Genomic DNA, 15,231 nt, shown 5'->3' with positions numbered 1-15,231 from the left:
CTTGCCTGAACGCTCATTTTCCCACAACATCCAATTAAAATTAGCTAACTGGTTATATAGCAGGGGGTGGAATTGCTTTCATTGCATTAGATGTATAATTATACTCTCTACTTCCCCAGTGACCTAAAAATCAATTTCCTCTAAACTGTCTACAAACTCAAACTCTCCTCACTGGACCAGTTCCAGATGCTCAACAAAGATGTGCGATAATAATGTGCACAATGAGAAAATTGGAGATAATTTCATTAAGATTGGAGGTTGTGATAGACAAGGACTAATGCGTACTTTTTATTTGTGTCCGAGTTGAGCACTTTTCTCCTATCCTCTGCTTTTCCTTTATGAGGTCCAATGTGAGGATCCATGTTTTCCTGTGTGTTATTTCTGTATCATACCAGCATGGTAACCATCTGGAGCTTGGAGCAGAGATTTTATTCCCTGGCTCATGTTGATTTACCCCTCCTTTCTCTACTCCTTCAGGTGGGGAACTACGAGATGGGGATCCTGCAGATGAGATACCCCGTGTGGCCGCGGTACGGCTCCTATCTGGAGCCAGTGTCGGATTACAGACATCTGACGGTGGCCACATTGGAGGAGAGGCCCTTTGTCATTGTGGAGGCTGTGGACCCTGTAACTGGTACATGTGTCAGCAACACTGTGCCCTGCAGACGACAGTCCAACAAGACAGAGGCGTAAGTGATGCAGCTACTAAACAACATAAATAAGTAATACCACTCCATATGTCTTCATGTACCCTTCATGAATGTGTTCTTTTAGTTGGCTGAGAAGACAAACACTCTATTTGAGAAGCATCCAACTTACAACAAAAACAGCTGTTCTTTACATACTTCTCATTAGGGATGCACACTGAAACCGAAAACTGAAAATGAGGAAACACTTGGCCAAAAACCAAAACACCGAAAGAAATTGTGCCGATTTTTAGTACATATGGCTATATAACACAATATTAAACTTAGGTACAGCCACAATCGGTGCTTTCAAACATACTGGCGGTATACAGTTTCATTTTTTAGCTCGTACACACGTTTGTTGGTCCAAACGCTGCACCACTGGCAGAGCATCATGTTTCCATGACGACTGACTGGAAACAGACGTGCGAACTCCAGATTGTAAAAGTAAAACTCTGAGAAGTAACGCCATACTTCAGCAACAGAGACACACGTACACAGTACACAAGTCTACGAGGGTTATTTGTAGCACTGGTCATTTCATTTTATAAATGGACCGCTCCAGAATTCGACTGTAGCTGCGGTGACAGAGCTAATGGAGCAAACTGGTAAACAGATACACGTCTCTCCTTCTCATCCAATTACTGTGGATATATGTTATAGATCCATGATCCAAGAGGTTTAGGGATTAACAGTTGTTGAGATTCTCTACAGTCTGTCCATTAGTATTCTCTAAGGATCTGCTATCACCACATTGGGTGTAGGCCATCTTTAGTCAAGTTAACCATCGTATGCAACCCACTTTATTTTACTGTGCATTCCCACTGGCACACTCACGAGTTAACATGCTCATCTTAATTGATTTTGTATCTAACTTGAGAGTTCCATTAGGTATGCGATTAAGATGCTCTTCCCCTGCCATTAGCCTAGGCATGGCATCTTATCACTCAGTGAGGTGAGATACTCATTAGGCTGCCTGGCCAGAGTGCAATATCCCAGGGATCACCCTGTGACCCAATCAGGGAAATATATGTGCTGCATGGTGGGGTATCAATTAGACTGGACGATTAGGCCATGTCATCAATCGTGAGCACCTACAGACTGATATTGGTGTTCATTAGTGGGGGAGAGAGGCGCCGGCCATTATCCATTACTGACAATGGTGTTAACGAGATGAGGGGAACAGAAGATGAAGATCACGTCCCCTCCGTGTCATGGAGCACTGTAGCACTTTATTGCTCATGCTGACCTAATCGTCCTGCCAGTACAAAAAAACTGCATAATTTCCCCCTTGTTGGACAATGGAACATTTTCACAGAGCCGCACAAAAATTTCAAGGCAGAAGCAGATAAAGTCAATGAGAGGTTCAATGAAGCAATCGGCACTTTGGTCAGTTGACGAAGAACATTGACCATTAGAGGGAACAACTGAGGGTGAAGCGCTGGATGCTCCTTGAAGTTTCCAATTGTCATTCTGTGGATTGCTGTTTGTCAGAAAATCGAAAGTTCAATTCACGAGAATCTCCCACAGCCTAAAATTGAGGTCTTCAAATTGCTTGTTTTATTCACGCAACATCCTCAAGTTTGAGACCATACACTACGTATATTTGTCTGTTTCTTTGATCTACTACATGATGTTTTCCAGACAACATCTACGCCAATATCTAATTATAGTCAAGTTGAGAATTGTGTTCCCTAACCTTCCATACAGTCATCATTTCCTATCTGAATCTCCTCCCCACCCATAAGCCCATCTACGACCCACATCAGTGCTTCCTAAACGGGGAGCTATCAGTCATACAGGATTTCCATTTCAACTCTCCAACACCTCTGCCATACGTTCAGCTTTCCTGGCACAGCATCTGTGTAGTTCATTTGTCCGCAGAGAGGCCTGACAAACAGCTACCAGTGCCAGACTCAGACTTGACTAAAGTAGCCTGAAGCAGTTAACACAAGCTCTTCCCCATGAGTCAGACATGCTCTCCGGTGGGATCAGGAAAATCTCAAGCTCACTTTCTCACTGCCTTTGAACTGCAGGCAGCTGGTTTTTTCCCCTCAGAGCACATTGCCGGAGATTAATTCAGAGGTAATGCGCTGGTGAAGGGTGGTATTGACCTGGGAAGATAATGTCATCATATATTAGTTGCGTTCAATGGGAGTTAGATCATAAGTTAATTTAATTAAAGCTGAGACTGAATGGCACGGTGAATGAGCTCCCAGGAGCCTCAAAGCAACAGCACCAGGAAGCTGCATGAAGCAATTTTCCTCATCGATGGATTCACACGGTGTTGTTAGAAAAGTATCCCAGCATCAATACCTACAAACTGTGTCATGTGATTTCAGCACAGTGGTTACAGAATCCCTGTAGCACCTTGATGTTTAGCAACCAACACAGGTAGTAACATTTTAGAGCAAACAAGCACAAGCCCAACAGACCAAACCTCAGTATGTCAACAGATTGCACTTTTTAAGGTCAACCTCACTTTTTCCTTTTTCAAACCATTGTAATCTGAGGTCAGAATTAAGAAAGTAACACTGTGCATGGGAAATGGCTTTTCTTTTCTTTGTTTGTCTTGCAACTTACCAAATTTATTCTGTGATCGCTTGTTTTCATTGCAGCTGGGAGCTACAAATTTGAGATCTCTTTAAATTTGGCAAGTCTGCAGCACAACAGCTGGGAAATGGACTGAGACTTCTACTTTGTAGCTTGTAATTTGATTTAGACTAATAGGCAGGTGTATTTTTACATGAAAAATCACCTGCTGCAGCTTTATAACTTGCTTAAGAGGTAACTATTATTTTACAGCTTTCCCTGAGAGTGCTGTCTTTAATTTTGTTTGAGATGGCATGCAAACACACACAGATGGCCACTGACAGTGTTGCGTGCACACACTGAAATAATCTCTTGCACAAACTGGTGCCTGTCACCATCCATAAAGGAACTTCAAAACATTATTCTAACAATGTCCACACTTTGAATAAATCACCAAGCACAAATTTGCGACAATTCCCAAAGACCCACTTTCACGCAACTGGCAGCCGACTTAGATCCCAGCCCCTAACCCTGGCAGCTGGTGAGACCGGGGATGTTGGGACCACTGTGTTTACTCACGGTCTGGTCTGGCAGCCTCGTTTCCCTTTTAAGTGTTCATTTGTTTCTGTTCATCGTGGCTTGGATCTGTCTGCTGCCTCGCCTATTCGACTCATTGCCTCTTGGTCCTGATGTGCGGGTGCAGAATCTATTAGACTCAAGGTCCGTGTCATTAGTGGTCTCTGCATTGCGTCCATGGCTCAATAGTTCACTTCCACATCACCTTACACTGCCCACCGTACACAAACCAACAATTTTGGTTTCTCTGAAAGCAAATAAGGATTTCAGGTGCACCGCCTCCTCTCTGTGGATAAATAAAATAGAAACAAAATAGATAATTGCAGCTGTCTGACATTATCCCACCAAGCTAACATCATGAAGCTAATTCCAACCCGACACATTTTGGAAATAGATTTTTATGGAAAACCCAGCCTGAAACCACAACATGTACAGTACAGTGCCTTTCACCTGGAAAAGCCCAGCCCAGTCCAATTACTACAGTGATTTACATTATGGTATGTACTAACCCAGATTATCCTGATGTGCATGAATCACAACGGGTTTTGTTTTAATGATCCAAAGAGCGTTGTGTGAAGTGCATGGAGGATATGTCCATGTGTTTTTGGCTATTTTAACAGTTGTTGCAATAGGAAAATGGTTCAAAGTGGATGTATCCAATCTCTTAATTATCCATGGTAGTGTTTTGGGTGAGACATCCAATGAACCACTCACAGTGCCATTACCCATTCCTTTTAAAATTTAGCTACACTTACACTTTGGTGTGTTGCTATTTTTATGGTGCAGTGCTTCCCACACAGAATTAGACTCGTTCAGGTGATTACATGTCATCACCGACTGACCTGTCACTGTTCCTGGGATTAGACTACATGATATAATAATGCCCCGACCCAAAAGAAGCATGACAACTGAGCATTTAATTCTGGCTGCATTCATTCTGTGTAGTGTGACGGAGTGAAGGACAGCTGATGTGTGACGCCTCACACGTCAGCTGTGAGAGTGTGTATAACAACTTATACTTAGAAGGGTGTAGACTCTGTTTTCTCCATCCTTTCTGAGTCATATCACTGTCGTCATCCAGTTAGTCTGAAACTGAAGGACATTTTCATCCCCATGTTCCTGGTAATCCTACTGATAAGTTAGGGAAATTGATTTCATCCCTTACGTCAGCCTCTTTTAGTTGGTATGCAGAGCCAAAAACCGTCTGATTGGCTTCTGCTGCATGCTCCGTCTGAAGATCAGTACTATATGTAAGCAGGCGCACTGTCTCTTTTTTTTGTTTTATCAAACTAGCTCAGCTTGGTATGCGATGGGTATTACTGTACATGGGTGTATGTTCATAATAAAATGGGAAACTTTAGTCCAGACCACAAGATCCAAGTCTAAGTTGTGGAGTTAAAGTCATCTCGATGGTGATGGTAGGAAATGGGCAGGAGCAAAGAGTTGAGCACTGTGATCTGACGTGAAGAATTAGTAGAACGTCACTGAAAGAAAAGTGTGATTCACTGAGGTCTCATGAGATGACCATGCAAGCATCTGGGTGTTGGGTTTGTAATCTAGCAATGATGGCGGTGATGATGTCACAAGCTACGTTGGGAGCAGCTGATGGTGGGATATTAACAGCAACAACAATAGCACATTTTAACTCCCCTGACAGAGAATATGGACACAGAGTTACGGCTAACAGTTCAGTGTCCAGGCTACAGAAACGCTCTTTCACAGTAACAGTGAAAGAGGATTACACCATCTGTTGTTCACAGCACTGCACTCCCCCCCTACTCCCACCCCTCCTTTCTTCTTACTGCTTTGCCCATCACCAGTACAGTTTGAAAGCTGGTGATGGTGGAGTCAGTCTGGAATATGTCTCTGCAGTCATGTCTCAGTCAAGCCTGTAGTAGAGCATACGCAATGTTCCAGCTGGGATGTCCTCAGTACAACCAGGCCTGTCCAATTTAAACAACAGTGACCGCACATTTATCATAAGTCCTTCTACAGTAGTTCTCCATTTGGCTCCAGGCCTGAATCCCCAGCATCTTCTCCTTAATATATTGGGAATTTTGGAAATTGTGGTTTGGGGCTCTTAATCTTACCAAACAAGACATTTGATGATATTATCTTGGGTTCAGGTAAAAATAAAAAATATTAAACTTTTATCAAGGCCCACTGATAAAGAAATTGAAAATATAAATAAGCTGCTCAGTTACTATAAGTAATAAAAACAATAAATAGTTTAATTCAATTTTGCATTGTAAACCCATGATGAATCATGGATAAAGCCTTTCATTTTCCAATGCCATGCTGGCAGTTTGACTACTGAATAACTCTCAGGTAACATTTTAAAGATGGGAAGCTATTTCCAAGTTGCCATTATTCAGTCCAAATAATCCAGCATTGAGTTCCACTCCTGTCTGACATTGTTTGTTTGTGATTAATTTATGTCAGATTTGTTTTGGTCCACCCAGCTGTCTGTCCATCTGTCGGGGCCGTGACATAATGCGCAAGCCTGTGGAGTAGCTCCAACTCTCCTAACTGCACCCCCTCTTATCCTGACGTCAGAGTCCCAGTCTTGATGTCATGAAGATGGCTGCACCTTTCCTTACCCCCATCATCTGGTTTACATTTATCTCTCAGTCTCGCACTCCTCCGTCTTGTAATTCTTGTAAAGCACTGTCAATGACCACGTGCAAAACACCAAAAATGCAGAAACACAGCTTTGAACTACCATCTTGTATTCATTACGCTGTTTTCTGTTCTCCAAATACAAGTTCGTATCAATCAAATAATTTACTGGATAGAATAACTGCAGATTTTCCCTTCAATTGATAACATATAATGGGGGTTTAATAGCATCATCTATAACAATGACAACTGTGCAGTCTAGATCAACAGAAACCTATAATGTAAAGGAATCCTTCTTAAAGAGACAGAGCAGGGATGACACTGCACTGACCTCTAAATGAAATAACCATGACTTCCACTGTTTTCTCTGTCTTTGTGTTTCAGTATTGTGGGTCACACTGAGCCATACACCAAACTGTGCTGTAAGGGCTTCTGCATAGACATCCTGAAGAAGTTGTCCCGTACCATTAAATTCTCCTACGACCTCTACCTGGTCACCAACGGCAAGCACGGCAAACTGGTCCGAGGCATTTGGAACGGCATGATTGGAGAGGTAAGAACAGATGGTTTTACATGGCAACAGGAGGAGCACAGCGACATCGCCAAGATTATGAATGAGGTCAATTCTCTGTCAGCTGATTCTTGTCATTGTTGTCAAAAGCCCAGAGTGAAATATTAACTGCCAAGACGCAAAACATACGAGCAGGTGACCACATTTATAGACAAAGGTGTTGGGCCACCAGGCCAGCTTCAGTGTGCTTTAGCATGATGATGGAGGGTTGAACACCATTCTTGCAAAAGCAATAAAACTCCTATTTGGTGTTTTACCATTGCATATGATGCACACCATATTCACAATACCATCCAATGATCCCTCCTGCCAGATATCAACCTGGCTTTCCTCTCATTTTTCCGTCAGTACATCAGTGTGTTAGGATAGGTGTGTGAAGATATTCATGTAATCAGCAAGGTTATTTGAAATGTAACTCTATTACAACTATTTCATAATCCTTGCATGTGAAAAGCTGAATATGCTGAACTGAATGAGCTCAATATATCATTAGCTCACCAAGAAAATATTCATGAACTAACAGCAGTGCATTTAAGTAAAATGCTATATAAGTAGTGACATACTTACAAAACCTACAATATCCAGGACATATAGTAGATCACAGTACCTTGTCCAAAGAAGACTACTCTATTTGCAACTTGCAATTAAGAACATGAAACTTTACATTTAATGATTTGATTCTTTTATTATGTGAGCATTAGGGCATGCTCATTGCTCAAAACATCAAAAAGGCATGAAATGTGTCTTTAATTTTTACCATACATTGATTTTTTTCGTTTATTAGTGTTGTGTATAACCCACTTATTGAGCCCTCTCTCTCCGGAGCTCCAGAGAACAACCTGAGAGAGTTGATTTCAAACTACATTGCAATGGTTTTTGGTACTTAAAAACCTTAAATTCACTTTCGAAAGTATGAAAGGACGAGTTGGATCCTTTTCTGATAAAAACAGATCACAGTGAACGTGCCAATAATAAATAAGATGAGAACCTCAGACTCTTTTTTGCTTCAGCTGAAAAAATAAAAAAGGAAGTCAAGATTAATGAGTACATGAATAGGTACCAAGGTCACTGTGGTGGCTGCAGGAGGAACTGTTGTAGAAAAGGGAGGAGTAGGTGTCCTTGTGAATAATTTCCACTGTCAGATTGCTCTGGCCAGCCCTCCTTTTAAGGAGTTGGAGAATACAACATTAGCTTTCCCTTTTTCCCCCTTTTTTCAAAAACAGGAAGGCTATTGTGCTCAATGAGGCATCAACCTCCATAGGAGAGCTAATAGCTTGCATGAGGCGGAGTGTCTGGACTGTAAATCTACCAGCTCTCCATCAGCATGATTAACAGTGGTGTGGTGGGTACTGATGGGACATTGGGAGGTTCGAGTACAAGCAAAAACAGCATCATTTCCTGTTCAGCCAGACCACCACTGACCTTTAGCCTACAGCGATTACACTAACATTTCCTGCTACTACTATTTTCTCAACAGACGCCTTATGCAATAGGCATTATACTATATACTACAATACCTTATAATGGATTATAGATGGATTACATGGTGGATCATGCTTTACAACACCGTGGTGGTGGGGAAAAAAGGCAAAATAACACTGGGATAGGCTTTGGAGCTGTTCATGGGCGCAGGAAGAACCAGACCAGACAGTATATCTCCCTCAGGGCCAGAGGCCGAGAGTGTTGACTTCACTGATAAATGAGATTTATCTCAAAGGTCAGTAGCGGACCTCCGGTATTACATCGGACAGACAGATTTGTTTCCCTTCCGCACTTTCATCTCAACCAAAAAATATCTCCATTTACTTTTCTCCTGCCGCAGGTGTTCTACAAGCGGGCAGACATGGCCATCGGCTCGCTGACCATAAACGAAGAGCGCTCTGAGATTATTGACTTCTCAGTGCCGTTTGTGGAGACGGGGATCAGTGTGATGGTGGCCAGAAGTAACGGGACTGTGTCACCATCTGCCTTTTTAGGTGAGAAATTCTGCACTGGAAATGGAAATTTCTGTTTTTACATTCTTTCCATTTGATCAGCTGGTTTTATCCCTGACAAACAAATAAATACAATAAAATTTAGATCAAGTCTGATGGAAGACGGCAAGTGAATCAAGTCCAACTGGACTTAGTTTTGTCTTTGAAGATTTCGCCCCTTATCCAAGTGGCTTCATCATTTCGTCTAGACTAGTCAGTCGAGTCTACATGAACTGATGTAGCCACTTGGATAAAGGGCGAAATGTATTCAAAGACAAAACTAAGTCCACTTGATTCAATTGCCTAGAGATTCTGTGATAGTTAATGTCATGATCACCTTCAATGTGTTTCACCAGCCTCCCTAAACCCTCTGTCCTCTGTCCCTGCAGAACCATACAGTCCAGCAGTTTGGGTGATGATGTTCGTCATGTGTCTGACTGTTGTGGCCATCACAGTTTTTGTCTTTGAGTACTGCAGTCCAGTTGGGTACAACCGTAGCCTGGTCACAGCCAAAGGTGAGTCTCACCTCCTCCTCAGTCCTTCTGCTGGTTGTCCCTTTACAATGACAACATCAAAGAAGAAGAAGCTTTTTGATGGAAAAGCAGTAGCTGTTTTTGTAGTTGGTTTGTTTAAAGTGCAACTTAAAGCAACTGGTAGATCAGAGATGAGACAGCCTCACCTAGGCATGTGATGTAAACCAAAACATAAAATGAAAAGTGAAGCGTTCTCCCAAGTCTTACCTTGGATTTTATTTTTCATCTTAAATGAGCACTAAATGTGCAGTTTTTCCAATATTCCAATGAAAATGTTTTTAACCTTGTCATGATGGAGACAAGATTGCAAATGAAAACTTTAATATGGGTGAATTAAATCAATTTATTATTAGCAGCCTGAATTCCCACAAAAGGTGAGATCAACACTGAAGTCTTGACGGTCTCAGGGGGCTGCAGAGAACATGTGAGGTCTAATCCTATTTACAGTGGCCACATATCGGATCAATGCCTGGAAAATTGAGATACTGCAGTTTCAATTTGAAGCCATGTGGTCTATAAAATATCTTATAATGGATAAAGAAAAAGGCCAAAGGTGGTTTTACTCATGGCTTGGCTTCAGCTCTTCTTTGGATGTCTTTGTTCTCACTGCATAATAAGGACATCATGAGTTATCTAGACTACAAGAAAGTGATTGTCAATGCAAATGTGTTCCACAAGTTCATCAGCTGACATCAGACATCATAATTATAGCACTTATATATTCTGATCTGCACAGAAATACTACACCCATAACACAGCTGTCAGTCACCTGCATCTGGATCTAATTTTGTACCACTGTGTGGTGCAGACTGACACTGAGAAAACTACATCCATATCTTGTCAACATTTCAGCAACCTGACTTATGAACACAGAAACAGGGAAGCAGATGTCTGCTTTGGCACACAAAAAAAACCTACCTCAGTCAAAATGCAGTCATATATCTACACTAGACTATATCAGCAGAACTGACAAGAAAGAGCTCTTGCTTTCATACAAAAATAACTTTAACATGAGGTCAGATAACCGACAACCGGTTGTGCATTCAAAATATATGAGTATTGCACAAGTTAGAGCAGTAAACATTCCTCAACAGTCCCAAAACAATATTTTAAGCATGATGGAAAAAATGCTGATTTCTTTTTTAAAGCTCAGCTAATCGTCCTACAGGGCAATGACTACCCATTTTGTTATCTAGTTGTATAATCATTATAAAGAGGTGAGTGTTTCCTGTAACATTGTCCACTATGTCTACTTTAAACTTCATCTGCCCTAGATCCTGGAGGTCCAACCTTCACCATTGGGAAGTCAGTGTGGCTGCTATGGGGAATTGTCTTCAACAATTCAGTCCCCATTGAGAATCCAAAGGGCACCACCAGTAAGATCATGGTCCTGGTCTGGGCTTTCTTTGCTGTCATCTTCCTGGCCTCCTACACTGCTAACCTGGCAGCCTTCATGATCCAAGAGCAATACATCGACACCGTCTCTGGACTGAGTGACAAAAAGGTACAGAGCTCTGTCTTTGTCATTGACAGTCCTGTGTGTATGTGTGTGTGTGTGTGTGTCATCAGGCGTGTTTCTGTGTTTGATGTACAGCTTAGGAAAAACACAAAGTGGTCTATTTCAGGTGTGTAAACAATGTGTGGCAGAGCTATGAAAGGCAAATATCCAGAAGTGGCAATGTCATGGCTGTGACTTTTCACTTTCCCCACAAAATATAAAAGAGTTCATGGAGCAAGTGGTGAAATTGAATTATATCCACAAGCTCTTAAGATAGGGAAGTCTGTGAGAAGCCTATGTAATACACAAGTGGGTTTTCGGAGCAGACAGTGTTTATAATTTCTGGTTTTATCATATACTGTACATATTTGTCTGGCCTGTGTTTTATATGAGTATTGACAAAGAAATCCATGTTAAACCGTCAGCACAAGGAATGATTTGTAGACTCTTTGCTCGCAGGCTACTGCAGGGATTAAGGAGGCATTTGAGGAAAAGACCAAGCTGTCCACTGCTCATTATGATTCTGGCAAAGTCATTTACAATTCTTGTCTCATTATACATTAACTCTGCTATGCAGAGAAAGAAACAGAGCCATTCTGACAGCCAGTCCATAGATTATTGAACAGCATTCTGCGTGGCAGCATGGGGGGAATGGAGGGTTGAATTGCTGTTTGTCCAGCTGTGCTGAACCCCTCAGGTTAAGTAAATGTAAATGAGGTACAAGATGAAGCCACAGAAAGTGACCTTGTATCAGAGGAGACAGTGATAGAGACGTACAAACTACTCTGAGGACACTGCACTGTGTTAAGGCGGATGATTACCTCATCCCTACAGAACAGACACTTCACTTATCAACACAGTCCTTGTGATAGGTAACACATCATTTTAACTCTGACATTGGCCCAGTACAGCCTCCTTCAATCCACTATTTGTGTTTGACACACCACCTCTCTGTCCTATGTAACAGTAAGAGTTATGCAGAAAACATTTCACTGACGTGCGCTGTGTTAGCTAGTTAGTTCAATCTCAGTAAGTTCAAGTTGTATAAAGAAGTAATGACTGTTATGTAGTCAAACACTCTAAGCTACTGATGTTTACATTTTCCTTACAAGAGACCTCTGGTGGACTAACCACTCTTCCTTCCCAGACACCAAGGTCAAAATAGTAGGGTTTTTTTTGTAGCCCTTCAAAACCTTTTAGAGGCAAGGTTGTAGCACATGTTTTGCCACTCAAAGTGCCTTGACACCACAGATTTGGATCTAGTCCCCTTTTAAGCCAAGTCAAGTCAATTTTATTTGTGTAACACCAATTCACAATGGGAGTTATTTCAAAGCACTTTGCAAATATGAGGTCTAGGCCTTCTTAGCTGTATAAGGTATTTCGTTCTCTCTAGGCTGTAACTCTAAAACTGCCTCTTCGCTCTATTCTTTAAATGAACTTACAATTAACTTGACCTTGATAGATTGTTCAAGGTTTGATATCAGAGTGCTTTTACTAATGTACTGTGAAAATATTTGCATAAGGTTAATGAAAAAGTACAATTTTGTCGGCTGCATTTCCACCCTGTCCCACTTCCTGTCCTCACAGCTAATTTAATGCATGTAATACTGCCAAAAGCAAAACGGATGAAATGGAAAGTTCATTTCCTACTGCAGACAAGAAAAGAATTAAGGAAATGTGGATCTGGACATGGTGTCCTCGACACAGAGTTCAATTATGATCGCCAGGTTTGTGAATTGTGGAGTCAGATGTGGAAACGATCAGTGCAAAGGGCCAGCAAGATAATTTGCTCATAAGCACTCAGATGTTGGGGCAGAAAACATAAAAATGCAAAGGTGGTGCATGTCAATATATTAGTAAATCTTTATCTGGCCTCACAGTGAGAGTGGCACTTGTAAATGACAGAAAGGAGTTCGGTAATGAAATTAGGGTGCTGAGAGAAGCTCAATGTGCTTATATGCTCATATGCCAACATCTCTATTATTTTTTTTATTCTTTTTTAAAGTATATTTTTCGGCTTTTTGCCTTTATTTGATAGTGATGACAGTAGAGATAGACAGGAAATGGGAAGGCAGAGAGAGGGGGAATGACACGCAGGAAAGGTCTGCCCGACGCGGGATTCGAACCGGGAACGCCTGCGGCGAGGACTGTAGCCTCTACATGGGGTGGCCGCTCTACCCACTGCGCCACGCACCGCCCCGCCAACATCTCTATTATGATAGCTATTTAGTTCAAATATTTTGTAGAAAAAAATTTAGATATGCAACCAATCAATGTTGTTTTTCATATTTGTTGTGTTTCCTTATTTTTCCCTTTTTGACAGTTTCAAAAGCCACAGGAGCAGTACCCTCCGTTCCGCTTTGGTACGGTCCCAAATGGCAGCACAGAACGCAACATAAGGAGTAACTACCCCGAGATGCACTCCCACATGGTCAAATACAACCAGAAGGGAGTAGAGGATGCCCTTAACAGCCTCAAAACAGGGTATGTGTCTGCCAAGGATCGTAAAAATAAATAAATATAACCATGTACAGAAGAACTGAGAGGAGAGCAGAGCCAAACCGCTATATAATGGCCATTCGAGTACAAATCCATCTCTTTACCCTTTTAGGAAACTGGATGCCTTTATCTATGATGCTGCTGTGCTGAATTACATGGCTGGCAAAGATGAGGGCTGCAAGCTGGTGACCATTGGCAGTGGTAAAGTGTTTGCTACCACTGGTTATGGCATCGCCCTGCAGAAGGATTCACGCTGGAAACGACCCATCGACCTGGCGCTGCTTCAGTTCCTGGCCGATGGTAATTTCTTCAATATATACACAGCAGATGCTGAGTTTCAAAGAATATTACCTATAATACTGTAATAACAGCCTTTGCACCTTTTCCATAAACCTGTATGGGAATGATGCAAAGTGCTCCATAATGTAATGGTATGATGATACAATAAAAGCTACCATATATTGAAAAAGTAAGGAAACTGATGAATATGAGCTACAAAATATTATTAGAGTAAACTGTATGTGAATAAAAAACCCTCATAAATGCTGTCAATAAAACCTAGTATCAAGAGGTGATTTAAAATGTGACACTTATTCTGCTAACATAAGTTCCTCAGGCAAGTAATTTTGAAGCCTCTGGCAAAAGGCAGGTCACCTTTGGCAGGAATATGCAATAAGTGGTAAGAGAAGAACACACCACAGTACAGTACAGTACACTGCATAAGATATTAGACCTTTATTACTCTGGTGATTTATAACGCAACAGATCATCAGGAAACTGGTTCCCAACTTGGGGCATCAGGACCCATGCTGGTGGGAGAGATGCAATTTTTTTGCAAGGCCACAGTTCATACATTCTCCACACATTTCCTATCTTCTCTTATTTGCTTGTCAAGCATTAGGGTTAGGGTTAATTTTATATCTTCAGTTTTTCAAAGTTATTCAAGTTAAAAAGACAAAACTATAACAGACATCAAACTGGCCACCAGTGTACCGGTCTGCAACTGTGGATAAACAATAGCTTACCTTTATGCCGTTAAAATCTTAAATCTGAACAATTGCCTTATACTAGTTTTATATGCAAATTTGCAGTAGCGTTAGGGCCATTCCTTGCTTTTCCTCTGATAATTAGCTGCTATTGGATTCACTCTTTCACAAACAGAAAAATTGGACATATACTACCATAAAAGATGAGGGTCAGGTCTACTGATTATCTGAGATAATTTCATGTAAATGCGTTTCATGAGGGGTTGTGAAGAGTTTAATTACAGGACTGAAAGTCCCCAAATCATACTACTGTTATGAAAGTAGGGCTGAACACTGTAATGCTGTGCTCCTCATTCCCAGGTGACACACAGAAGCTCCAGACTGTCTGGCTCACAGGTATCTGCCGTAATGAGAAGAAAGAGGTGATGAGCAGTAAGCTGGACATTGACAATATGGCCGGGGTCTTCTACATGCTCCTCGTGGCCATGGGCCTGAGCCTGCTGGTTTTTGCTTGGGAACATCTCCTCTACTGGAAACTACGACATTCAGTCCGCAAATCAGAACGCCTGGACTTCCTTCTTGCCATCAGTAGAGTAAGTAATCCTCACACAGGAAAAACGTCATTGCCACAATGTATATTGTTTTATCTACAAATTTTAAAGGTCACTTCCCTAAAAGGCTGTACAATTCATATCTGAATCGGTTATACATTATTAATATAAGTTTAAATCTAAATGCAGCATATGCAACAAAACACT

The 15,231-nt window shown here is 41.5% G+C and overlaps 2 protein-coding genes across 2 annotated transcripts in view; both read left to right on the top strand.

The window, feature by feature from the left end:
- The window catches only part of LOC146982592 (C-reactive protein-like), a 468,648-nt gene that overhangs the window by 318,738 nt on the left and 134,679 nt on the right, over positions 1 to 15,231 (top strand). The gene's annotated exons all lie outside the window — the stretch shown is intronic.
- The window catches only part of grin2ca (glutamate receptor, ionotropic, N-methyl D-aspartate 2Ca), a 58,353-nt gene that overhangs the window by 40,552 nt on the left and 2,570 nt on the right, over positions 1 to 15,231 (top strand). The window contains exons 5-12 of the mRNA XM_085783633.1: positions 478 to 689; positions 6,798 to 6,966; positions 8,807 to 8,960; positions 9,347 to 9,472; positions 10,765 to 10,994; positions 13,312 to 13,472; positions 13,600 to 13,787; positions 14,834 to 15,066. Of these exons, the coding sequence (XP_085639759.1) occupies positions 478 to 689; positions 6,798 to 6,966; positions 8,807 to 8,960; positions 9,347 to 9,472; positions 10,765 to 10,994; positions 13,312 to 13,472; positions 13,600 to 13,787; positions 14,834 to 15,066 (1,473 nt within the window). The remainder of the gene's footprint in view (positions 1 to 477; positions 690 to 6,797; positions 6,967 to 8,806; positions 8,961 to 9,346; positions 9,473 to 10,764; positions 10,995 to 13,311; positions 13,473 to 13,599; positions 13,788 to 14,833; positions 15,067 to 15,231) is intronic.

The sequence above is a fragment of the Trachurus japonicus genome, chromosome 8 (assembly GCF_045865225.1).
Source record: "Trachurus japonicus isolate A0001 chromosome 8, Traja_1.0".
NCBI lineage: Eukaryota > Metazoa > Chordata > Actinopteri > Carangiformes > Carangidae > Trachurus > Trachurus japonicus.
The sequence above is the reverse complement of the archived record's forward strand: the minus strand, read 5'-3'. Positions and strand labels throughout refer to the sequence as shown.